General features: G+C 44.9%; 1 protein-coding gene across 16 annotated transcripts in view; it reads right to left on the reverse strand.

The window, feature by feature from the left end:
- The window catches only part of LOC119461340 (E3 ubiquitin-protein ligase UBR5), a 135201-nt gene extending 108017 nt beyond the window's left edge, over positions 1–27184 (reverse strand). For 10 of the 16 annotated variants that reach the window (XM_049672493.1, XM_049672484.1, XM_049672485.1 and 7 more), the window contains exons 1-13: positions 27002–27184; positions 25848–25971; positions 25610–25686; positions 23375–23639; positions 23192–23251; positions 22546–22642; positions 21495–21521; positions 18238–18375; positions 15383–15418; positions 13260–13447; positions 12106–12219; positions 11206–11474; positions 6362–6604 (exon numbers count right to left, since the gene is read on the reverse strand). In XM_049672493.1, coding sequence (XP_049528450.1) covers positions 6362–6604; positions 11206–11474; positions 12106–12219; positions 13260–13447; positions 15383–15418; positions 18238–18375; positions 21495–21521; positions 22546–22642; positions 23192–23251; positions 23375–23639; positions 25610–25686; positions 25848–25971; positions 27002–27063 — 1700 coding nt within the window. In that variant the 5' untranslated portion in view covers positions 27064–27184. The remainder of the gene's footprint in view (positions 1–6361; positions 6605–11205; positions 11475–12105; positions 12220–13259; positions 13448–15382; positions 15419–18237; positions 18376–21494; positions 21522–22545; positions 22643–23191; positions 23252–23374; positions 23640–25609; positions 25687–25847; positions 25972–27001) is intronic. The other 6 variants (XM_049672496.1, XM_049672495.1, XM_049672491.1 and 3 more) reach the window with 3 other exon arrangements.
- Positions 27185–27390: the final 206 nt, after the last annotated feature.

Genomic DNA, 27390 nt, shown 5'->3' on the forward strand with positions numbered 1-27390 from the left:
GTAATTTGCAACGCGAAATATAACAAATAATTTGTAGTTTGCAGTTGTGGCCTCCAAGACCAGCGCGTGCTGCAGCACGCTTCCCGGTTCACTTATGTTGGAGGCAGTGGCCTTCAACATATGTGCATGGCCTTCAATATCGTATCCAAGAGAGTCGTTACTGGGACCAACGTTACCACTGTCAGTACAGCGAACTACTTTACCAAGCAATCCCGCATCAATGTTTACTTCGAGTAGTCCTTTAAAATGGAAAATTGTGACATGCTTGTGTCGTGCAGTATTGCTCTTCCTTTTCTGTTTTTTTTTCTTTTCAGGTAATTCGAAAATCCAATTAATTTGATCATTTTTTCTAGTACGGCAGACTTTTAATTTAACAAGTTTTTACTACATATTGACATTTAAAATGTGCCACAATTTTTCTTGAAACACTTCTGATTGGACTTGTGCTGCAAGTTTGAATAATACAGTCAACGACCGATTTTCCGGATGCCCAATTTTTCGGACATGCCCGATAATTCGAACGCCTTCGCGGCACCACCACATACCCCCCATAGAGTGTATAAAAACGTCTGAAATTTCGGACACAAAAAAACCTTCGCCCATCCAATTTTCCGCCCTTTTTTTCCATGACCGCAAGTCCGAAATGGCACTAATCGTAGCCACCAGCACCGCCATTTTGATTATCTCGCCTCTTCAAACTGGCGCTCTAGCATGCAGATACGCTGGCAGCCGTAGCTCCCACACAGCAACGCTAGGCCTAGCTACTTCGACATTCGCTACCAAGCTCCTTGCTGTTTGGTGCCGTGTTTTTCACTAAAACAATTCGCTGCTGTTAGCAATGGCGCCAACTCCGACTTGGTAATCGTTGCCAATGTCTTGAAGCTCGGAAAGCATGACGTGTTGCATAATGCCGGTTCCTGAAAGTCAGCTTCGCCTCAATGCAGTTACGCAGTGCAGTGATGTAAATAGCCAAAAGCATTTTGGAGCAGGTTTTGTAGCAGGAAAGAATGACGATTTATAGCAGCTGCCCTCACTTTTGTAGCAGGTTGCAAAAAAATAAAAATGGGCCAAAAGCAGTATTTATTGAATTTATTACATTGTTGCCTAATAAATAAATTATACATGCCTTTTAAGAAATGGCTAGCTTTAGTATTGCTAAAATGAAGTGCAAAATACAGTGCAAGCACGAGTTCACTGGCAGCATAATGGGAACAAAAACACAAAACATGAATGTCAGCTGCGTGAAACATCACTACACTTTCTTCCCCTTATCTGCAGCATCCAAGTGAGAAATACTTTCACTCATTTTTTGTCTTGATTGAATGAGCTTTGCCTGGCCACTCAATGTCTGAGTTCATCAGCTTCATGCCCCGCTGAACCAACAATTCCGCATTTTTGAACATTCGTTCTGCCTCAGCCACTTCCTTCTTAGCTTGAGTTTAGCTCACATTCGTATTGGTTGAATTTTGCTCTGCATCTGTACAAAGGCGCTTTGGTGCTCTGCGTTCAACTGCAAGGCACTCTCACATATCGTTTTGATGCCCCCTTGACAGCCCTGACAACATCTGCATTAACTGAAAACAGGCACGGATTGCTGTCAAACCTCTGTGCATATGACATGATGTGAAACATGCCATTTATGCTTGACAAAGAAAGATTTGACCTGCCATGCAGGACTCTTGAATTTTCACTAAACCCACGCTCGACATCAGCGTTACAATGTGGAATTGATAGAAGTGCCTTGACTAGCTTTGATAGAAGTGGATATTTCAGCCCACCTTGAGCATCCTCCATTATGAAAACTTGATGCCAGTATCTGTCAAATGGCATATCAGGACCTGCAGTTAACTGGTCCAAGATGAGCACTGTTACTTCGTCAAGAAGAGATTAAATTATCCGTCCCTGACAGTTCCGGACTGCCCAAGGTGGTATTGCAGCCAATGCGTGTTGTGTGTGAAGCGCATCGAGCAGTCCTAGACAGCCCCGGATGACAAGTTGAAGAGGCCCACTGGCCATATGAAGGCTGTAATGTTTCAGCTTCTGGATTTACTTCCGGCGTTTGCAAAACACAAAATCATGGACTTCCGAGATCTGGCTTTTGGGGTTGTCCTGTTGAGGGAGCCGTTGGAGAGAATGCAATTGATTTGGTCCCTACCTATACGAATTACCCCCGATAAGGTAGCCAGAAAGTAGCCAAGTCACCAACCACGATTTTCGGTCGCCAAGAGCCTCTAAAAGTAGCCAATTTGGCGAGAAGTCACTAAACCTGGCAACCCCGCCTGGCTGGCACAACCTGTGCACTGGATTGCATAGGCTTATCTCAGTTTTTGAATGGCAGGAGATGCGAAGGCAATCTGCGCATAGGTGTAGTAACTGCCTCCTGGCTTCAGCGAAAAGTCCTCTCAATTGTGGCCTCCAAGATTGCACGGCTCGGTGCCAGGTAATCTTAAAGGCCACGCCTTGGAGCACCTTTGGAGCAGTTTCACTCATTTGTAGCATGGATGTAGCAGCTTCAGCGAAATGTAGCAGCTTGGAGCAATTGTAGCACCTTTCCCATCACTGGCAGCGAAGCATACCAAGAGTGGGAAGGCACAATTGTCACGGGACACAGTATGTATTCCTTAATTATACACGCATGCATCCTCCGCCTAAATAAGTGTACAGTACGGATTTTTTGGACTAAAAAAATTCGAACTTGTTGGAGTTTCCAGACTTCATAAATGCACCTTCAAGGTTCCCATAGAGCTAAAGCATTATCACAACCGATTTTTCGGACGAATTTAGGCCCTAAAGTTCGATTTTCCAGACTAAATTGCTCGTTCCCAGCCACGCTACCCGTTCTTGAAGGCCGCCATGTTGGATTTTCCGCTGGCTTGCCCAGACTTGGCTTCCAGTGGCCCGCTCTAAAGCTTCCAAGATTGAGATATGCATGCGTGCTAAAGCCCCTCTATATAAAAAGTAGCGACACGCTTTGAAGAATGCCGCCTCCTTCTCGCACACCCTGTCCAACGCGGTCGCCGCGTCGCTATTGGCCTAATGGCATCACGTGGGCCGTCGCGCCGCCGGGCGCTCGCTGCGTTTGTTTACGATCGCACTCCATCGCCATTTTCGCCCGGGAAGCGACTACCGACTGGCGAGGAGCACAACGATAGCGGCGAACACAGTCGGCGATCATCAAAATTTGATCAGCGGCGAAACGCGTCGGCTTTCATACATGAGTCATCGAAGGTTCAACAGTAATCCCTGGTGCCCGCGTGTCTTACAGAAAGTACTACACAGTTCGCGACACTCAAACAATCAGATTACATAAGCGTCGGTGACAACAGACAAGGATAGACGCATCGATAACGTTCGCGAAACTTCCGATACATGCAGGTGCGTCCGGCGCCGAGTGATAACGTTTAACATTTGTTAGCCGGTGAAAAGCGGTCAACAGTGAAACAAACAAGTGCACGTGTCTCAAGCGGTGTAGGCGGCGCCACGGTCGAGAAAGGAGCGCAAAAGAGAGGAGAAACAAGGAGGAGGGAAGGCGGAGGAGGAGGAGTTTCGCTACTTTTTTATATAGAGGGGCTTTAATGCGTACGCTATCTTCCAGTCTCGGAGGCCATGCCCGCTCTTCCTTAGCTGAGAAAACGCTCTAGGGGACGACACTTTCGTTTTTCATTCTTTTTTCGGTCAGCGCTATCGTCATAATCACTTTGAGAAATTTATTTTTTATTTTTTCATTCTTTTTTAAGTTCAGTTGCTATTTTGCACGTGGTGTATGCGCCTCGAAGACGTGTGCGGCTTCGCATTTGTGTGACCAACGCCACCTCCTGTCCTTCGCGAGAGCCAAGTGTTGCGAAGCGTGGCCTCCACGATCAGCTTTGGCAGCGCACGGTTGCTGAGCCGTTACAGGCTTAGCAAGATTGCACTTCACCGCTGGGCTATGCGCTGAATGAGACGGCTGGAGCTCATCGCGGAGGCCACGCACGAAGTAACGGGCCTCATTCCTTCGATCTCTATGGCGATTTCCGCTAACAGCGATCGCCAACGCGGTGACCCTCCTGTCGACTGTATGCGGAGACGACATCAGTCTTGCGCAAATCTCCAAGCGCAGTTATGAGGCAGAGCATTATTAAAGATTTTTTTTATGCCACTCTAAGCCTCATAAATTTTCTTTAGGCTGAACGAGTTTTTCGGATTGTTCGGTTTTTGGACTATTTTTCGGTCCCCGCGAAGTCCGGAAAATCGGTTGGTGACTGTACTGACAGGCCTTCAGAACTATTTCAGACATGCCCGTGCCAATTTGAGCCCTTAGGGGCATTAAAAGGCATGCATTCGTTTTTTCAGACTGCTCGATTTTTCAGACGTTTTCGCAGCCCCTAGGAATAGGACGTTGACTGTATATATAAAGGAGTTTTAGTAAAATGAGTTGGCTGATGTGTTTGTTCTCATTATCACTATGTCATCATGTAGCAGCTTCGCTTTCATCGTTTCTCACAATGTTTTACATTGAGGATATGAGTGGCTAGATCTGTATACTTCCAAGTGTCCTGGACATGAAATAGTTAATACATATCACTTCTGCAACAATAAAAGGAAGGCAAAACAGCCTCTATGTTGCTTTTGTCCTCTATCGACCTCTCTCACTTGCATTCTTACACTGTGTGAAGGCATGGCCCATCAATTAAAAAAAATTCCGAAAGCCAACATTTTCAGACATGCCCAATTATCAAACCCTCTTCAGGGCACTGTCACATGCTACTTGGAATGAATAAGCATTCCTGACAAAAATTCCAGCACCACATAAGGCTCGCCTCAAGTTTTTAAATGGAACACAGCTATACTGCATTACAAGCATCCATCACTGCCATAAGCTATACCCAGGCAATTGCTGATATTACTAATTGCCTTTCAGACACTAAGCCTGTAATTACATTTGACTCTCTTGCATCCCCTGATGTTTTCCCAACATGGCTCTTGCATCTCCTGGTATCCGGCTTCTCCGCTAGCACATGTGGTAAGTCGGTGTGGTTGCACAGTAGCACGGGAGATGGCACCAGTGTTCAGAGTCTAGAGTCACCTGACAGCATAGATACTCGCGTGGAAGACGAACTTGTTTCATCCTCTTTGGCTGCAAGACAGCAGCGTGAGCAGACCGACTATGCGCTCTCGTCCGTGCACTCTGTGGGACTGACCAGCAGCAACCTTCCTGATCGTTCGAACGTGTCTCCGTTTGCGTGACTGCACCAACAAGTGACTTGGGTGTTGGTGTCCGGCATTGGGAAAACATAACGTATTTATTCGATTATAAGGCGGTCAGGATTATAAAGCGAGGATGCAATTGGGGGGACCCAAGAAAAAAAAAAAAAAAGAGTATGCACACCAATGTAAGGCAATACATAGTAGCCGACGGATTATCGAGACTCGGCGAGGATCGCCTGAAATACGGAATTACTAACACAGCCAAAATACAAAATGCCGACCATAATATGGGGGGGGGGGGCTTGAACACGCAAAGTGCGAGTTATATGCAAATTTTGCTTCAGGTGTGGCTTCACGGCACCACAGCATGCGTTGCCGTAAAGCCACACTGTAAGGTGAAATTGGCGCTGCCATGAAGCCGCACCTAAAGATAAATTCGCATATAAGGCAGGGGGTGATGTCAAGGCTAAAAATTCTGGGAAAGAACCTTGCCTCATAATTGAATAAATACAGTATTCAATCAGTAGTGGTGAGTCAAACTTGCTCATAATTCCTCAGTGTGTTCTATCCCCATGTAACGTTCAATTCAGCTAGCCATTGTAATGAAGGTGCAATAAATGCCTCCCCCCATCTTTTTGTACTGTGTGTATATTCTGGTTAAATATTTAACTACCGTATAAACAGGAATACTACAAGTCGAAATGTTAGCTTGAAAGGAAGCAGGCTAAAGTCACCTCTCGTCTTATATAGCAGTTGACATGTTGACAAACGTATAGACAAAGCCGTATCCATATCCAAATGCGATTGCTGGAATTTTTTTCGGCTGTCGCTGTGTCTTCTTGTGAGCGCTCTTTCGATCGATCTCGTGTGTGGATTTAGTTTGACTGGCGAGCAGTGCACATAAAGTTCAGTGAACAAAGGATTGAATAAATTTCCCAGCTACCGGGAGAACCTCAAGCAATAGTAAATGTTGCTTCCTCCCACTCAAGTCAAATCTCTAGACTGTCTAGATTTCAGTATCATGCTACTGGCAGTCTATTCTACATCCAAAAATTTGGATGGTAAATGTGTCACTACTCTAAGATGCTTTGACACAGTTTGGGTGCAGCGTGACAGGGCGCTAGTTTCTGCACAGTTGCTGTTTATCCATGTTATGCTGGAGTGGTGAACTCACCTGAGGATCTTGAACTGACAGGTGTCCGGCAGATTCCAGGCAGCCGAAAGGAGCTGGCCAACCCTAGGCAAGCCACCTGCTGTGGTGAAGGCTAAGGCCCCAGGGTGGTACATGGGGCTGTTGCGCATGCACACTTGTGACCCAGCCACAATCTCAGATGCGTGGCTGGACATCTTGTGCTTCTTGGCACGGGAGGTCGCCTTCTCCCAGAGCTTCTTTCGCTGGCTGAAGGGCAGCACACCCCTGCATCCACAGGACAACAAAGATAAACCAAACTTGAGCGCAGAATCGTTGATGAAGCAGCTGCTTAAAAAAAGCCTGTGTTCATATTTGCACAGGCCATACCGGTTGCTTTTTAGGGCGCTATTATTCCCAAGTGATCACTTTCATGGTACAACTTTCGCAAGACTTTATGCGACTCGGCACCGGTCGCGTCGACATATACGGCTGACGAAGTTCCTGGCACTCTGCCAAGCTTGCTATCTCCGGTAACAAATCCGCAACCAAGTCGTGCAAAATCTTGTGAAAGTGACCACATCCCAGAAAGCAATTGTTCCGAGAATACCACCCCTGAATAATCTGAAGCATCCATCAATTTGACAGGCTAAACGCCATAATCCAAGTCGCACCTCAATTGATAGGCAAGGACCACCCATCATTTTTGTAATTTATGGCTTACCAAGCATCTTACGACCAACATGTCTCGTGCTCTTACATTACTATTTAAACATCCTTCAAGCTCAAGCTTGAAAATTTGTTACCATTTTTACACCATTCTAATGCGCCCCCTGTATATAATACACACTCAATTTTCGTGGACTTAAAGTAAGAAAATAAAAGTGCACCTGGATGTAACACGCACACGAACCTAACATGCACCTGAATGTAACTGGTACCAGATTTATAAAAGAAAAATATACCGTAAAAAACTGCGTATAATACGAGGTGTTATTTGGGGATAGCAATAACGAAAAAGAATGTTTTCACCCACCTATAATGCGAGCGAGGAAAACCCACAGAAAGCATTGAGAATCTAATCTCGTTAATTCGAACACACTTAATTCGAACTGACGCTGTGGTCCCGTCAAAGTTATGTGTATTGCTATGGGCGAAAACGACCGGTACTTCGAACGCGAAAGCATTTGCGACAGTTAATTCGAACATACGGCGCACCGACAATGCCCTCAGCAGAGCTCCAAATCATGCGGCGGCGCCTCTGACCGGCATTGCTCCGACACCGCCATAGAGCAAAAGCTTAGGATAGACCCCTCAACACCACGCGGAGAAAAAGAAAACGAAAAAAAGAATGCATGGCGGCAATTTCACTCTCAAAAAGCAAGGTCGCTGTTTCACCGTCGCGCCGGAACACACTTGCATGAGCCAATGTCTTGGCCAACTTCCCGACCAATGGCAGAAAACGAAACTTCAGGGAAAGGGCTAAGTGGGCGCCGCGCCGACAAGAGCGGCGGCGGGTGCGCGCGGAGCCAATCGAAGGTGGGGGGAGCTACGAGGAAGTTGAGAGGGATGGCGAGGGGAGCCACTGCCACCGAAGCGACGGCGTTGCCAAGGCCAAATGCGCTTATCTGCCGCCATTGCAACTTTGCAACTGGGATGTCATCCCAGCCGTGAACGCTGCCCCGGTGACGCCGAAGTGCCGCCCTGCGGCGCAATTTCCAATGGCCTCGGCAGCTAAAATAACTTTCCTTTTAAGGGGGGACGTGGCTTTGAAAATCAACTTCCCGATTTCTTCATGGATTTTGATGAAAATTGGCACAAATGTTTAGAATGTCTCCCTGATACTTCCATAAAAGTTTCAGAGTGATACCTTGAGAACATTTTATTGAGCATAATTTTTCTCTCTTGAACTTTCTGGAGGGCCTGGGGAGCTTAAAAAACATGATGGAAGGCTCGTTGAGTATTGAATGCATAGCTCAATGCGTGCTGGAGGTCGTGACAGTCTTACTTTATTTTTTCGCAACACAAATTTTTTAGATAGTCATTTTTGAAGTTACCTTCGCACCAAGCACACTTTCGGAGTGAGCGAATAGCCACACCATAAATTTATAAAAAGTCAAGATAAAAATGCGAGACTGTCTCGACCTGCACTGTAGTCCAAGAAACGTGACAAAAAAAACAGAATCAAAATAGGCTAAACGGTAACGAAGAAATCAGCTCCAGAAACTGAGCAGAAAGGCGAAAAAACAGTTTTGAGAAAACGGCTCTCAAAGTTTCCCCATCTCTTCAGTTCTCTAAAACGCACCAAATTTGTTATCTTTGATGTGTTTTGTGATGTGGGGCTTCTTGGACATGTGGCCTCTGGTCTGCTGTGCCTTTGTTCTGTGTTTTTCATGTTTGTATGGCATTCTTTACTGCTGCTCTACAAAGAGCATGATGCCTGGGTTTCAAACCAAGTGAGGTGCAGAACTATGTGGGCATAAATATACAGTAGTTCTAGTGTTGTACCTGCAGACTGCCTCATTGATAGCAGTCTCTAGTACAGTCAGTGAGGCATTGTTTTCTTTTGGTAGAATCTACCATGTTACTGAATTTTGGGATCATCTTCCATTGGCAATGGCTATGGATGTTAGGAGAGCCACTGATAGATAGGCAGCAATGCAACTGCTAGGTGCTTTCCAGCCTGTACTTTTGTATGATGCCTCACTTCTGCAGCCAGGTGTCTGTGCCAGCCCAAGTGGCCTAGTGAACAGAGCTCATGATGAGGTTCTTTTTATGAAAGGGTGGTACGATAGGTATTGGTACGAGAAATCGTGGCAATACGATAATAGAGTCGGCGCGCGATGTGCTAAGTCGCGGGTCTGAGGTGCCGACGCGCGAAATGCCTGGCCGCGGGCTCGAGGAGTCGACGCTCGAGGTGCCGATGCGCGCAGTGCCTAGCCGCGGGTCCGAGGAGTCGACACTCGATGAGCGATGTGCCGACGCGCGAAATGCCTAGCCGCGGGCTCGAGGAGTCGACGCTCGATTAGATTAGCCCGCAGTCCGAGGTGCCGACGCGCGAAATGCCTGGCCGCGGGCTCGGGGAGTCGACGCTCGCGATGCCGACGCGCGAAGTGCCTAGCCGCGGGTCCGAGGTGTCGACTGTCGATGAGCGATGTGCCGACGCGCGAAATGCGTAGCCGCGGGCTCGAGGAGTCGACGCTCGATGTGCTTAGTTGCGCAGTCGGAGGCGCCGATGCACGAAATGCTTAGGCAAGGATCCGAGAAGTCCGCGCGTCGGAGGCGGAGGCGCCTACGCGCGAAAGGCTTAGCCTCGTGTCCGAGGATTCCGTGCCCGAAGCATTGTCGCGAAGTCCGCGTCGCCGATGCTCGGAATGCCTAGCCGCGGGTCTGAGACGTCCACGAAAAGCGGGATCGGCCACGCCACTGCGATGTCCGCATAGCGCCCGCTTTAACACTCGTCGAGATTACGGAAACTGTCCGGAGCTCGCGAGGAGACCGCAACAAGCGGAGCAGACGACGCCGTCGCGGAGCGAGCACCGGACCAATGGCGAACCGCGCTTGAGTCACGTGGCGGGCGCGGCCAATCGGTGGCTCCGGCAAGACCTTCAATCATTGGCTTTTTGTGTGCTCGTTTCTGTATGGAGGAGATAGCTGAAGCGGCAAATTTGAAGACGGAGAAATGCGCTTTCCAACGAGACCAAGATGGCGGCGCTCGGCTGCGCCGTTCCGGAGATATCGTGGCTTGAAAAACGCCGTTCTTTCGCGATTTCCGCGAAATTTTTCGGCACCTTGGCTGATACAACAATTTTTTTAGAGCACTTCTACTTGGTTTTCAGTGATGATATTTCGGAATCAGATAGAATAAGAGTTATAGGAAACTGAAAATTTGATTTTCAAAAAATCGATTTTTTAGCCATTTTTCGCGATGCGAAAGCCGCGTCCCCCCTTAAAGGCAGCTGGGTACTACTTTCGCGGTCCCGACATCGTGCAAAATAGACTAGCGAACGTGCAGATTCTTAGCGTGGTCAAAATGGCGCCCGTTGAAAGCAGCAGCAGCCTACCGACGCCACCGCAAGATGACGCATACTCCGCTACAAGTCTTGATGATGATAGCAGTGAGCAAAAACGAACCCGAAACTGCAAATTTTACGTTGAAAACTTTGGAATCCGCATATAATACGAGGCAGAAATTTTACATGGTAAAATTTAGAAAAAAACCTCGTATTATACGCGGGTTTTTACGGTAGCATGTCCCCACGTTCGTGATCTGAAAAAACGAGACGTGCAAATTGACCTTCGCAGAAAGCAAATTTTTTTTTAAAGGAGTTTTCATAATAAAAGCTGCACGTCGCCATTTGCGCTTCATTGGCCACAGATACCAAGCACACAAGGCAGTATTCTTGAGCAAACACTTTCAAAGATGCTACCTTCCATTTCACTATATTTTACATTACTCTGCACCGGACTTTTCAAAATATGCGGCCGTGAGCATTTCTGGCCCTCTGCGCACATCTGCGCAGATAGTGAACTTGGCACAGCGCCAGAAACACTGGTCACAGTCTACCCCGACACATCCGGTGCAGAGTCGTGCAATATCTCACGAAAGTGATAGTACCTCGGAAAGTGATCGTAGTCTAGCACAAAATGAACCTGCAGCAACCTTCAAGAAAACATGCTCTGCCCCCATCTCGTGATGGCGATGACACTGCTTTTGACGGCTCTGATGGTAGGCTGCTGCCATTGCCAGGAACACGGTTTTGGTTTCATATCTGATTGTAATGCGCAGGTAATTTTCGGACCTATTTCTTTTTCAAAAAAGGAGTGTGTTAGGTTTGTGTATATACGGTACATTAGTTTTCTGTGCAGAAGGGGAGGATGAGACTCACCACCAGTAGAGAGCACCCGACTGCAGCCTCACACACGAGTAGAGGGAACAGACGTGGAGCGCTACCACAGGGTCCTGCTGGAACTCGGGAAAGCTCTGTGCGGGCTGCTCCAGCTTGGGGGCCACTGCAGCCAGCGAGTCGTCCAACCAAGTGGCCACACGTCCAGACTCGGTCACCACCGTGGCCCGCACACACCGTGCCTCCACCAGAACACACCTGTCTCCAACCAAGCCTAAGGAGAGAGTCTTCGGGTGGTGGACACCTGGTTGCTGCATGTGGAAAGTGCAATTGTTAACCTACATGCTACTCGTAAGTTGACCTAAGGCTGCTTGACTGGCCTCAAGTAGCTTGGAGTATCCTGCCTTAGCTGTTCTACTGGTTTTACTATGAATACCTTACAACCTTGTTATGGCATCAGATTATTGCCATTCAAATAACGTCAACCACCAAAAAACATCTAAGCATCTTCTCTACAGTCTAACCCACATAATAGCAATGTTCAAGTGCCAATAAAATTGTATAGTGATAACTGATAATTATTATAACTGGTTTGCACAAAAAAAGCAGAGGGGACAAACATCCAAACATTTTAATGAGACAGAAAGTGCAGTCGAACTCACTTGTAGCATTATTGGTTTTAACAATATGCAACAATAAGCAGCCGATGCACAGTCAACTTTTGTATGCGTTCTATAGCGAAATAAACCGAGTCTTAGTTCATGCATGGACAAATAACTTCTCCGGGTATAGGTCAACTTGCACACAGGTCAGTCACGGCTGATCTTCATTAATGAAGTGACCTGCCACAAATTCACTACATAATTTAATCTCGCCTCTAACAAAAACTACTTCAAATGCTCATGGCTCCCTCTACTTGGCCTCTATTGAAAGGGTACCAACCTCGCTATTCTTGTAAGGTTCTGGCTCACTCCACTTCCACTGATGCAGCTGTCCCGTGGAACTTAGGGCCACAAGCTCAGAGTAGAGGGATACAATGTGCACAAATTTGGTGCCCTGCAAGAGAAGTACACAGTCCCATCAGAACTCCCATCCCTATGAGCATAAATAGCAAAAGATGCGCAAGACACACTTGTCATAACTGTCAAAGACCAAAAGAATATACAGGTCCCACACACTATGGGAACCTGTTTAAGTGAAGCGTTCACTGCAGTTAATGAAGAACGCTGCTCTTGTTTAGAGAAAATTTGCAAGCAGATAGTGTGATTGTGAGTACTGGGCTTGTGTTTTATCAGCAAGACAACCGGCAACTGCAATAAAGGGGGAGGGGAGGGGCAAAGGAAGAGTGGTAAGCTGCCACAGCATAGTGGCACCATCTATAGGACCCTAGCGTTGAGAAGACTAAAGTGCCCTAGTGAGCAATATCGTAGTTGGCAGAGTGGTGGTGGGCTTGCGTCTACTCGGCAAGATAGCAGGTAGGAGCAGCCAGCAGCAGCCCGCAAGGGGCTTCAAAACGGCGAAGAAAGCTTTGCTTTAAAATGCACTGCATACCTGCCAACCTGTGAACTTTCAAATTCATGATATGATGATATACGTGGTTTTTTGTGGCACAAGGGCCAGGTATGTCCAAAGAGAATTGTGTCAAATAGACACCGAAAAGGCGGGGGATAAATAGCACAAATTTTTGTAAAGCTTGCCTTGTCAGGGTACACATGCACTTTATTACCCTTTAGATGCAGCACATGAGTAGCCACAAACCTGGCTCAGCAAATACTGTCAACTAAAAGATTGTTTTTAGGTCACAGTGACTTTTTCAGAAAACTTTCTGGTGCCGACTTCACCTGATTCAGGAAGTTATCAGTGTAAACTTGCTTGAAGCAAGTGCCTCTCCTGCATTTTTTTCATCATCAGAAGACTTCCAAGTTTAGAAACCGACAAGCGGGCCTTAATCGCGAACACAATTTATTTTTCGTAAAACCTAATGCAACCTTCACAAGATCACAAGACGAGTCAAAACTTGTACACTTGACGAAAAATTCAGATGTGTTGACAGATATGGCACTGCAACAATACAACCGGAACATATCTTTACTTGCCTTGTCAGGCCAGTACTCTGGCTCCTCTGAAAGCCAAAGCGGGCTCATCTTCTTGGCATCAGCAAGATCTGAGCTGCTGTCACGCAGGGCTGACTCCAACCATCGTCGAGAGCCAGAGTAGTGGCGTTCACGGACCCTAAACATGCTGTCGCGATCACGGTCCCTATCCCTGTCCCGGTCTTGATCTCCTGCAGAGAAAAACAGCATGGTAAGCGTACAACACATCATACATGAATGCCACAATCAAGCAAAGAAACATGGTGGCAGTAGAAAATGCGTTATTTCTGTCATGTCACTGTGCAAATGGAGGAAAATTATGAGCATCTTACTGTTGATTATTCTCTCCTCTACAATTAACCCTCAACAGTCTAACACTATAACAAATGAGTTCATCGCATGTCACTGTGCAAAGGGAGGAAAATTATGAGCATCTTGCTGTTGCTTATTCTCTCCTCTACAATTAACCCTCAACAGTCGAACTCGCATTACAATGAAACTATAGCAAATGAGTTCATCGCATTATTTCATGTCTAATAGAAGTACACAAGAGAGCCAAGCTCTCAATTAATGTTTAGCTAAATATATACAGTAAATGTTCTGAAATGCCGCCACTAGGGATTGTTCTATCGAAATAATTTTCCAAGTAAGTTTATTGGAGGAGATCGAAGAAACTGAATGCCCTGTTACCATACCACCAGGAAGCAAGTGCAACTGCTAACAGAGACATTCTATTCCTCTGCCTTGAGTAGCAGCCAGAAGTGATGTGCCTTCCCCGCCTTTTACATTAGCAGAGCTGAGGGACCACGTCAGGTTCACCTGACGAGCCAACCCCCCCCCCCCCCTCTTTTTTTTCCATCGGAATAAGAAACAATTCAGAAATGAGTCAGAACAAGAAACGCTTTAGTCTCCATGAGAAGCGGCGCTGTGTGTGGCAATATCAAAATCACAACAGCGCACAATCCAGTGTACGGGAATACGCGAACCGCATCCAAAAGAGGAACCACAACCAAAGGCAAGAAAAAAACTTATTAGTACCTCTGAACGTCAGCCACGCAGGGCTACATCTAAGCTACTAGAAATAAAATAGCAACTGCCATAAAATACGATAGCATCTCCTTCACGCACGCCTTGGAGGTAGCAGACGACGCGCTCGCAATCATGTCAGCAATCGCTTGGAAGTAAACAAGTCAAGCTGTGTGCCCCAGTGAGCACAAACGCAATTTCAAATTACTTTAGGCACTTCCATAGAGATGGCAGCACCTCTGAACAACCAGTGGTGTCTAATAAATACGCATGAAATTAAAACATAAGATCGGTGCCATACATGTTTTAAAAATCATGCAGGACGAATCAGCGGCGCCGTACATGTATGGCAGAAACTCTCAAAGGGTTAAAGGGACACTGAAGAAACTACACTAAATCAGTTTATACTGATAAAGTATATTTCCAAACTCTATCTTCGTTACTTTCGTGCTGTGAAGTTGATTTATAAAAGAGAAAATTAGGTTAAGAGAACATTAAATGCAGCTTTTTTATTTTACACTTGAGCTCCCCCGTGCCAGTACATGTGATGTCACAATTTCAATTTTTGATGTTTTTTTTTTTTTAATTGGGAGGGGGGGCAGCATTGTGGCATAGTAAAGGTTCTTGAAACTTGTCAAGTCAGTCTTCGGCTAATTTCGAATACAATGCAGTCAATGCAAACCAATAATAAATAACTAACTCGACCCGAGCTAATGACGTCAAAATCCACAATGTTGCGACAAACTGGCCTCTTCTAGCAGTATGAAAGGCTTTTCTTTTTTCTTTTTGGGTATAAGAATAATTTATTAACAAGGCGCAATTTTTCTCTTTCGTATCTCTTTAACGCTTGGAAACATGATGTAAAACGGCTTACCAATGTGATATGAAGCATTTAGAAGCAGTTTTGTGCCTGTAACTGATTCTCAATAATTGTCAACACAAATAAGCTCAAATTTGTGAACATGCAGAGCAAAAATTTAACCACAAAAAAGAAAAAAAAAGGGGTATGAAAACCATGCCCACATACCGCCTTGTATAAAGATGCGAATGAGTGCCGATCCCCCAAAATTTCAAAATAGAAATATCACGTGTTGGCTTACCCGAGGGTCGTGGTGCACTTACGAAAGGCCTCACAGCTAAAACAGCATCCACATACTGTTTAAGAAACGCGCGTCAAGTAACCATAGCAGTTCCAGAAAAGCTTTAATAAGCTGCATTACAAAAACATGCAAATTATTTGCATAGGCGGAAGAATTTTATAAGAAGAACCAAGAAAGAAAAACTATTTGAAGCTAGATAAGATTGGTTTACAAAAGCAGACATTGCAACTTTCTACTGAAGAGACACTAAAGGCAAATATGTCAACGTGGACTGCTCAATTACTTTCCAGAAACCCTGCAGCGCATGTTTTGTGCCAAAAAAAGCTTAGCTTTTAAGAGAAAATCGCATATGAAGGGTCTGCATTCCTCTAGCACAATGCAAATCACCCGCCACGAGCGAGGTGTGACATTGCACACGTCATCACCACCCTTTGTTGCCATCCACGAGTAAAACGGTGCACGACAGCCGGTGCTGGGTTTTTTTTTTTAGTACTATAACGCGATAGCACAGCCAGAAACCAAGTGACACAGCCAACACCATCTCAAGACATCACATGGACATGGCATTTTCTGCTGCTTGCAGAAATTGCACTAGTCATCCGGCAATCTGCACAGCGGCTCGCCCTTTATCGCGTGATTGCGTAACATGACAGTAACCAGTGCGCCCGCTTTGATTCGAATTCATTCTTGCTACTTTTTCTCATCAGCGACAGCAAGAAATAAATAAATGCTACAATGAGCCTTTACTTCATTTCATCTCACAGTGAGTACAATGTATCGGAGATCGTGCACGCACGATCTCAGCAGTCAGAGTCTCGAAATTGTTTTGATTTCTAGATATCAGATGGCATCACAGTATCACACTTGCATCATCACACGGCATCACACTTGCAGCATGGAAGGCATTTTTACTAGCGACTAGGGCATATTAAACCCAGATCTAGTACCTTTTGGTTAAAACATTAGCCTTGCGGCATGTTTGAGATTTTTTACGGCCTGAAGATTATATTTATTCAGAGAACAATGCAAGTTAATTGGGGTTTTTTTTCACGATGTCACGCCCATGTATACAGTCCCACAGGAAGGTGCGACAGCGCTATATAGTGTACGCCTGTCGTGTCGCTGAATACTGCAAGAATGTGGTTGACTTTTTAGTGTGAGCTTTGCGAGACATTAATTTCTCGCTTACTAATGCTCTGTTTTCGATAATATTGACGCCTTAGGTGTTTTGGAGTATTAATCTATCACTTTAGCTTGACTTAACATTTGCCTTTAGTGTTTCTTTAAAGCATTATTTCATTGCGATATTACAAGCATCTGCACCCCACCCCCCCATTTCTATGAACATGGTTACGGAATTAGAAACAATTCCATGCATGAAGGCATAGAAAACCAAAGAAGAAATACAGCTGCACTTTTCTAGAGACGAAAGTACCTCATGTCAAATTTGAAATATCAAACATAGAATTAGAAATTCTACAAGTTATTACAAAGTCCTGAACTGGGCCAGCCCACGCTGGTGCGCAGCAACAAGAAATTTATCGCAACTGACCACACCCATGAGCAATATGGCAGAACATAAGCAATCAGACAGTGACCACAAAGAGAAAATTTACCTAGTGAGAAATACAAGACACCACTGTGTTTGCCAAATAAAGAATGAAGAGCAGGACAGACTGATCTCATTTACTTCATAAGTGACAAGTTTGGACAGCTTAGAATACATTTAACGCCCAGCTTTTAGTACATGCATCACATACACTGCTCACACTGTTTGGTCAAGCCAAAATGAGCACTGAAAGCGCTTACAAGTCCTCTGAAGCTATGGCCAAAGCTTCGTGTCGCCCACCCAATCATCGTTTACGATATCCGTCGAAACACAGGTTTGCTGAGCCACATCAGCGTCATGCACACCCATTGTAAATACGGAGGCAATGGAGGCAGCTAAGGCAAGCAATGATTAGTGAAAGTGATTAGTGAAAGAAAAATATGCCGACAATGACGAAGTGCGGATGAGTTGATTCGCCATTGGACCACGTGTACGCACGACTTCACCAAATCAGTAATGGCCTTGTGTTACTCCGAAGATGCTGCGTGCCATGATTGGACAACATGTGGAGAGCACATGGTGAAATGCTCGGTGGCAAGACACACGCCTAGACAGCGGGAGATGGAAGACAGCAGGCCAAAGTGTCGGACGCCGGGGATCAAGGCTCCAGAGAACACGGCCATCAGTGGAGCTGCCGCCCTTGCCCAAGGTGTTTGCTAGCACAAGTACTGCAGCAAAACTCTGTCTATTGTGCGGCTTAAATATTTCACTATGAACGAGTACTGCAGCTCGGAGTGTAGCTTGCCTTGCTGTGCAACCCCTCGCCACCAGCATTGCGGATTGCGGCAAATGTGTCACAATCAAATATTTTCTCATTTCTAACTAAGTGAAAAAGCTTTTGTGGAGTTCACTTGGTAAAACAATGAGGTATATTTTACATTATTTGATGCGTGAGTGCAATGCTGCTCACAACAGGGCATTCGATCAATTGAGAGACTTGCAAATGAGGTACAAGTGCTTTCTGCTATCAGTTCTCCCGCACAGTGCTCCCCAGTATCAATATCTCCCTCTTTGGGCACCATAAATGTCACCACTGATATTCGAACAGAAACAAATAATCAACAAATTCAAATAGTGAACTCTCGCGAATTGAATAGCAAGGACTATTTGATTCGCACTTAAATTATTGCAAGCAGAAAGCTTTAAAAGTTGGAGAATGTGTGATGCTGGACACGTGTACTCATGAGTGATAACCCAAAGCATGCATTCTCTCCTGCTCAAATCCACACAGTAAAGACCAACTCACCAGAACGTCCTCGGCTGCCAGTGCGATTTCGGAGATTAGCATAGCCAAACATGTCCTCAGAGAACATTGCATCAGCATCTATGATCACACTGGGGTGGTCTCCATGGATACCAGCATCTAGCAGAGATATGAGGTCATCTGCAAGGCCACAAAACTGCATTTTAGGATAACCCTGAAAGCACACAAACACCCAAGCAACACCCCTACAGCTTTGTTGTACACATGGTTATCGGACAAAACAGAGAGACAGGCTCTTTCCCAGGCAAGATCAAGTCAAACATGACTGAAAATTGGACTTACTTGTGACAACACAAACCGGAAGGAGCTGTAAAATTCAATTCTAAGGTGTTAAGCGCCACAACCACGATCTCATTATGAGGCACACCGTAGTGCAGGGACTCGGGATTAAACCTGACCACCTGGGGTTCGTTAGTGTGAAGCCAATGCAAGGTACACAAGCGTTTTTGCATTCCGCCCTTGAGCTCAGCAGCACAACGCAATAGCCACTGGGTTACCGCAACAGGTTGGAAGGCGCAGTGTCAAACGAGACAAACCACACAAATGAAGTAAGAAGACACCACACTGCTTCACTTGCAAGTGAAATTTAATTTACAAGAATGAATACACATAACCTGAACTGCTCGCACCTTATGTGCGGCAGTAACTACACACACAATCACAATCGAATGCCGCTATGTATCGTGGCCCTATGTAAGGTTCTATATGGTAACTGCATGCTTTGCGCTTTCCTACTATCAACTCTCACGCTACCCCCTTTGCTCTTACCTTGCATAACTATTCGGTTCAACTGTAACATGCACCCACTTAACTAAGCACGCACAGTTCTGCATGTGAATTGCGGGTGCCAGAATCGGTCGGGCATATTTTTTTCATGCAGGCCAATGCATTATGGAACCGGCTTCAAGCAGAACAAGCAAAAATAACAATGCCACAAAACAAGCGTCTCAACTCGCCCATTGATAAGCTTCAGCCACACGTGGGTCACTAAATACGCCAATCCAATAAGGGGTTCACTCAAGAGGTTTTGGGCCCACCAAAGTCAGTCTACACAGCGGGTCTAGTGAAACAACTGATGAGGAGTCATTAACCACTGTATGAATAACAACCAGTTGAGGCATTTTTGTGTAGAAAACACTTGTCTTTACAAGTGAAGTGCTTTTTCACCAGCATGCCATCTGCCTTCAGCATGCAGCAGTAGCAATGCCACATCAATGCCATGATAGACTGGGCTTGAATATTGTTGATTCATGGGGTAAAAAAGCAACACTATGCCTACAAGAGATGCCGTAGTGGAGGGCTCCGGATTTATCTCGACCACTTGGGATTCTTTAAACGTGAACCTAAATCTAACAACTACACAAGTGTCGTTGCATTTCAGCCCCACCGAAATGTGGCCACTGCAGCCAGGAATTGAACCCGCGACCTCGTGCTCAGAATGCCAAAGCCATCGTGGGAAGTTCTAAAGTTGCACACACAACACGGAAACAAGAAAAAGCTCCTTGTTCACTGGGCGTGTAGAATTTCCATGCCCAATCTATCATGGCATTAAAGCAACAACTTGGCCAAGAACAAATTTTACTAGTTTCAACACTGCTTTTCCCATTCAGCTGCACTGAGTCTAACTCGTACAGGATGCAGAAGCCACGAGGGCAGCAATGTTGCAGCATGCACAGCAGACGCATTGCCTTTTTGCATGATATACATACATGAAAGGTTGCATGTAGGACAGTCTTGATGCCAATGATGATGGAGTGTCGTTAGTGGAAGCTCACTTTCGCACTCTATTCTAATTATGCAGGTAAAATTTAGTCACTTTATAGGGGCAAAAATGGATGTGTATTAATGCCGCATGACAAGGCGCCATTTTCACTGAGACACGGCAATTTTTGGCACTCCACGACGGTCGAGCGCTCCTCACGAATTGATTCCACCAAGTTGGTTGCACCGTTGCAAAGTCATAGAAATCAGTGCGATTGCGAGCAGGGCAACAACAAGTGCCATCAAAATAGGAGCCTTCTGCAAAAGTGTTTTACCACATGCTGTCATATCCACACTCTCTTTTATCGTAGCTACAGATAAGGCTAAATGCTCAACGTTTTTAAAGGCTGCAAAGCATGATCAGTAGTTGTTCAGGCAATTTAGAATTCGGAGCAACACTTGGAGAAAGAAAAAAGTAGTTCAGGAGCAGTTTAAGAGCAGCCACACCAGCCTTTCAGAGCAGAAAAATAGGCATTTTTGAAATACTTAGAGCAACACAGCAGTAACATGCAGTAATTTGGTGCAGCTTGTTACTACAGCGCCATCAATAAATGCTGCTGAATAGCAAAGGAAAACACAAGGCCAACAGTTAGCAGTAGCCAATTAACCCTTCAGTGATGAATGTTGCCTACAGGCACCATACCAGAAATGCTTGTTTTTTTTAATGCCAAGTTTCGGTATTGAGTGCAAAGTTTTTTTGTTAAATGTCTTCGGCCAATACTGAATGACATACAGCAAGCATCATTTGTTGATTTAGAGCAGGAACATAGGACGAGGAAGGAGGAGTTTGGCACGCGACTCATTTTAATTTAAAAGCGCGGTCACAGGAATCAGACCAATGCAAGGTCTTCGGCTGCAATGGTATCGCACATATCATGGTAAGAAAAATGAAATGTACACCTGTAGGCCACATTTGACAATATATTTTTTTATGAATTCTGAACAAAACCATAGGTCGCTTAGGATGATACCCACTTCCAGTTTGTTGCCTGATGTTTCCCCCCTATTGCTGAAAAAGTTTAATCAAAATATTTTTTTTCTTTTCATTGATTATGCTTATTCATGATGTTACAGGCTAATTACAGGATTAAAATAATGAAAGTTTGGTCCCAAAGAAATGTATTGGCGCCAGCCAGGACCTTTGTTCGATATAGAAATAACTGAAAAACCGAATTAACGGAAGTCTTCCGCAACACTTTTTCGTGTCTGCCGGTACTGAAAACATTGGCAAAAGCAATGTTTTAGTGTACGCGACAGCTGGAATTCTTTTAGTCATAAAATTTACACGCACCCTATACACCATTTCACCACAATAAAGTATTTGGAGCACAACATTTTAGGCTCGCAACTGCATCACACATGATTAGCCTTCGTGCCTTAGCAACGTTACAAGGGTTTCCAACGAGCAGTCTGGCGAGGCGGTAAGAGTTGCGCACTCAAAATAAAAGCAGCGTAAGAATGCAGCAGCGTGTACATGCCTGCGAGTCTTTCGGCTGTGCGGCGAGCTGAAAACAGAAGACAGCTTGGTCTGTTTATTCTGAACTAACATGCCTTCCTTTGCTTTGTTAAAAGAAAGCACCACTGGTACGTGCCTTCAGTTACAAATTTTATGATCTGAAGCGGGGAAAGATATTACAAGTAATACACTACACAAGGTGCCAACAGAATCCATCTAAAGCCACGTCTGAAGGCATGAAGTTTATTCATCAAAAACCTCGTGCCAAGTGTAGTACCGTGACAAACGAATATAATGAGACGAAGGGAACAACTTTACATAACTCTAAAGAAAAAAATGTTACAAAAAAAAAAGCACTAACAATGCACAATGCACCTATGGGATGTTTCAGTGTCCCTCTGAATGCACATTACTGTAATGAATTGCTAATTGTGCTACATTGCTATGACGTTCTAACAACACCATGACATTGCCCCAAGGAGTCAGATGCACATGGCAGGGTAACTGCAACCACGTAAATGTGGTCGCATAAAAATGCATAGCAGCAGTGGATTGCGCTGTTGGACAAGCTTAGTGTCGTCACCCGCTCTCATTCATTGCTCTCAGGTCTGCCAAGAGCCTTCCCACTAACTGCACACACATGCTGGTATTCTCACATAGGTTGCCGTCTTATATAGCTTGGTTGCCTTATTGCTGAGCTCAGCATCACAAAGAAAAGACAAATTTGAAGCAATGTTCTGAATATACTGCAAAGTGCTGGTTCAAGCAGATCGTTACACACATGCACAAAATAAGAACTCATTATATTCCTGCACATATGGCACTCAGCTGCAACTAAATTAAGACATTTTAATGCACCGCTTCCATTTAAACCACTAAATCATTATAGACTGTTCGCCTTGTCTCGGAACACCGTTACGATATAAGCACTCTATGCTCTTCTCCCGGCATGGCCTACTTCGCAGTACCTGCTGTTTTATTTGCTTTGGACACTCAAACACTCGTCTGGGAGAATGGAGGTGCACCAAGCAAGGTAATGCTATAGCACAACTAAGAAAAGAAGTGGCACTAGCCTCCAGGCATGTACGACTCCTGACCGTCATCTACGTCTTCTCCATCTTCATCATCACGACTCAGCAAGTTGTTCACAGCCAAGTTGACATCAAGGTTCTGAAATGGAGGCACAGGAAGCAACATTAAGCGAGGGCAGTCAATGTGTGCTTCTGTCATAAATCACCACCCACAGATATTGCATTGCCATTAACACAACATAAACCCCCAAAAATTTACTTTCTGGCTTCATGGACAACAGAAGGCACAGGCAAACACAGACAGGTTAAATTCTTAATGGAAGAAACAGGAAATTTCCCTAATATGCCCACACAGGCATAATTGTGAGAATTTTGATTAAATAATGTAACTTGAGTTAATCCATTATGTAAGTGACGAGCAATGTTGCCCAAGCTGTCCAAGCTCATGACCAATTTAATCAAATTTCCGTTTAACTATGCATCAGTAAATCCACTGGCTAACTCTTATCAGTAACTCCAAGGAAATGCAATGTTCCATACGTTTAATGTCAGCCTGGCTAAATACACACCAAGGCACCAAAAAATGCACCACAAAAAAATTTACTTCAGAACCTTCTTTCACAAGATCGTAAACTTTCATCATTTTCTGCATGCGAAGTTAAAAAAGACCAAGAACAAGAAAACTCACTGTGCGTTGAAGCTCCCTAATAATGAGGTTTCGAGACTTTCCTTGAAGCACCACTTGAGCCTTTTAATGAAGAAAAACAGCCATAAACCAATGTCCCTGGTAGAATACATCTTCAGCTCATGCAGGAGTTGCAACACAGATGAAGCGACAGGTTATGAATTGTGGCATATGCAAGCGGCCCACCTGGGAGACGAGCTCCTCTGGGACATATGGTGCAGGGACTACGGGGCGCGACCCCATGATGACCCCCGAGCCTCGACCACGCGATGCCGTGGAACGCAGAATGCGCCCCCTTGACCGGGCGGCTGACCTCGAGCCAGAGGCTCCCGAGGAAGCGGAGCCGGAGGGTGCCGCTGTCCCAGCGCCTCCGCCAGAAGCTCCTCCGGCTCCACCACTCCCCTTGAGGTTGAGGCGGGAATGGTGGTGAGAAGCAGCACTGGAGAGCAGACTGCATGGATTTGGAAGAGTCTGCTAAGTATACTGACGACAGCAACTTAAAGGAACATTAAAGAGAAACACTAAATTAGTTTAGGATGGTATTCTTTCCAAACTATTATCGTTAATTTCATGGCAAGAGGTTGATTACCAGAAAAGAATATGAAGATCAAAGATCCATTCAAGTTTTGCGGCAAAATTCCAGCATCAGTATGTCAGTGCGACATCACGGAATTCAACTAAATTTTTCGTATTTCCACCAGTTGAGGCACAGCAAGAGTTCTGAAATTTTGCCAAGTTCAGTCTATGGCTCTTTTAGAATACAATGTAGTTCATCTTTAGTCATTAAAGATTAACTAGGCCCGATCAGATGCAGTCAAAGTCCATGATGCCAACGCAAGCAGATGCAGTAACTTCAAGGTGGCAGCGGAGTATAATAGCTTGTCGATACAGAAAGGCATGAAACTTCCAAAAATTCAGCGTCTAGACGGTGCGATGCTTTAATGCAGCTTTGCATCTGCATGCCCTACGTCAGTTGTCTGCTTGATAGATTTACAAGCTTTTTATTTTTCAGATATAGCAGACATGTACCATAGTGTACCGTGAACTTAAATTTATCCAGTTTGTCCGCAACTACTGCCGTGTCTAGAAGTAGCATTTCCTTGCCTTCCTAGGTCGTCTTTTCCCTCTCGCACCCTCCCCCCATGTACGCAAGCTATGAGTGATGAGTGGCAAGGCTGTTATTAACTTCGTATTATGTGCAATTCGCCCTTTCTCTTCTTCTACAAAGTGTGGCGGCAGGTATCATTCATTAGTTTTTCTGGTGCACTGCCAGCCTTCCCAGTCTCATAACATTGAATGCTGCTGCTGTACCGCTGGATGTAGGAAAGCCGAACAAAGAATATATATATAGTTTCGAGACTGTATTGGTTCTACCCATTCTTTGCCTTCTCTCTTCCATTTTATCTACCTCCCCTCTGGACTGCTGCACGTTAGTACAAAGGTAAGTACTGCAGTTTCTGTGATGCTTTTGCGAGGGGTCACAAATAGTTACAGCAGTCGAGAGGCCATTGTGGCGACATGCAGGGAGCTCCAGAGAGCATTGTCGCGACGCGATGGAAAGGTCCAAATGAGCTTCCCACATCGCCTTTCCTCTCTGCCGCACCCTTGCCATGTATATGCATGCTCTGAACCACCTCCCAACGCATCGTGCAAAACAGCAGCAGCAGCAGCAGCAGCAGTGGAAAAGTCGAAGGAAGAGTAAAAAAAAACATCGCCTTAAACATAAAGCAATGAGAATGTAGTTACGACCAGTAACTTCCGTAACCATTCTCTTCCCGTTCATTTATGAGGTACCTAGCCTAATGGTGTTGCATGCATCGAAGAAAATAATCAATTTCTTGCCACCTTTTGTCATCAAATTATTTGTTTTTGTAGAACCAGATAAATATTTCATATTCAATACAATGTGCTAAGCCTGTATCTTTCAAATGTCCACTCGCATTGTAATGCAAAGATTTAGCTCTTCAAAGAGCCCAGTGAAAATAAAACACACCAGCATTTTCATATTTATCCCGCTGTGTATGCTGGCAGGAAGTCAAGCCTATGACTGCAAGTCATAGGCTTGACAATCACATGTTCATGCGAGATACTGTTCAAGATATACACCGAAGTTTATGTGCAGTGACTATTCCGCTCTTCCTTCATGGAATCTCAAAATGGCCATTTGTGCATTGTTTTTTTTTTTTTTAGGTTTATCAGCTGAAAGAATGACTTACAATTCTGTTTCATAACATACTTTTCAAACAAATGTCTGTGCTCCCTAGCAGTTTAACTAACATCAGTTGACTGCATACTGTTATATGTGGTGTATTTATTAGCAGACTGCAGTGTAAACAGCCTGCAAGCACTTGTGCTAACAGCCGTTAAGAAGCCACTTCAGAAACAACACAACATCCAATCAACTAAGTGGCGCATACTCACACTTTGGATATTTCATTTTTACTCAAGTCCAGACGGTCTGTTAGAACAGAAAATGCAACTCTGCATATTTTGCCATCCTGTAAAGAAACAGGTCAAATTTTACATTTGCCACACAGCATCATAGTGGTCACAGAACAAGCAATGCTAATGAGGCCATACGAATGTTCACAAACAAGTTCTATACATTTTCATGTAACGACAAGATTACATTACAAAAGTACAGTAACAAAGGCCTCACCTCAAAGAGGAATGCTATGTGCGACGGTCCAACAACACACTGGATAACATTAGAATTTCTGAAGTTGTTAACAACAGCTGGAGGTGAATATCCAGTGCGCAGCTTTTCACCAACTTCCCTCAACCTGAAAAAGAAACGTAGCGGTAATAAAGCACAGGCACAAGACACAGCATTTGCAGTGCTGTGGAAGGTGCGCAATTCTGTGGACATTATGAGAGAACACTTAATTTTGTGCAAACACACACACATACACACACACACACACAGACTGAACATTTATGTCAAACAGCACAAGACGAAGCATTTAGCGGGAAGCTATTTGATATGTATTCACATGTGGACTTCGAATTCACCTCAAGATTAGTCGCTGCTTGAAAACAAATTCGGTGCTGCCTCTCATGCTGCTCTCACTGCACAAATATCACGAAAAAACTATTTGCGTAACAGCCGTGGCGTGTCAGAAGCAATTATCTTGCAGGCATAAGCTGCAGGTAGAAGTATAGTGCGTCATTTGAAATTTCAGTCCAGAATGCAATTCACATCGTCAGTGAATTTACTGATCTCATTATGCAGGAGGGCAACTGTGATTCATACCGCGTTACAGAACAGTACTTCAGCATTACATGAGCTAGCCGGACTTATTATAGTTGTGCCGGGATCCGGTTCCCATATGCAGATTATGCCCTCATGGTTTCCGTAGAAACTGAACAAAGTAAACAGAAAACACAAGTCCGGCGATTTGGCGACTGAACATGCTTACACACGATAAACGCCCACGAACAATATAGTCAAATTTTTTAGCCTAATGGGTTAGAAATCGATATACAGAACGAGAAGTGCGTGATGCTCTTATGCAATGCTCTCGAGAAGCCGTGGGAAAGGTAGAACGCAACTGGAATAGCATAACTCCCAGGTGAAAACTAGAGCAAAGACCCATTGCTCAAGACTATCATCAGACACGCAGGGAACGGCTATCTTTGAACGGAAGAATTAGAACACGAGGCTTGCGGGAAACCTCAAATCATTCACACGAAGGCTGTCACACGTTCGTTTCATTCAGTGCTTGTGGTTATTTACAGAGCGAAACGACAAGCGTAGCAGTTTTAAGCCTAACTTCCCCATGCACACTGCGCCAGATTTCGACCGTAACATACCTTTCGTTGAGTTGATCTTCACTTCCCGGGAGAGGAAATGCCAGGAAATGCAAATAGGACATGACTGGTGGTGTATCATGAGTCTATTCACGCAGCACGTCCAACTCGAACGAGAATCGGCATATCCACATACGACGACGCTGAACTCAAACCGCTGTCCACCACGGTCCACGGGAAATACAAAAAAAACAACATAAATAAAACACCGTCGAAACTCTCGTGAGCTCTTGTTTCCGGTGTTTTCCGGTAGCTGTTCCGCCGAGTGAGCCGTCTGGCGGTGAAACAATATTACAGTGTTCTATTATGAAACAAATATAATACCTCGCCGTACTCTTCACAAAAAGTGTTAGGAAACGTTTGATAAACTGATTCCAAAGTCACATAGTTTC

This window comes from Dermacentor silvarum, chromosome 8, assembly GCF_013339745.2.
Source record: "Dermacentor silvarum isolate Dsil-2018 chromosome 8, BIME_Dsil_1.4, whole genome shotgun sequence".
NCBI lineage: Eukaryota > Metazoa > Arthropoda > Arachnida > Ixodida > Ixodidae > Dermacentor > Dermacentor silvarum.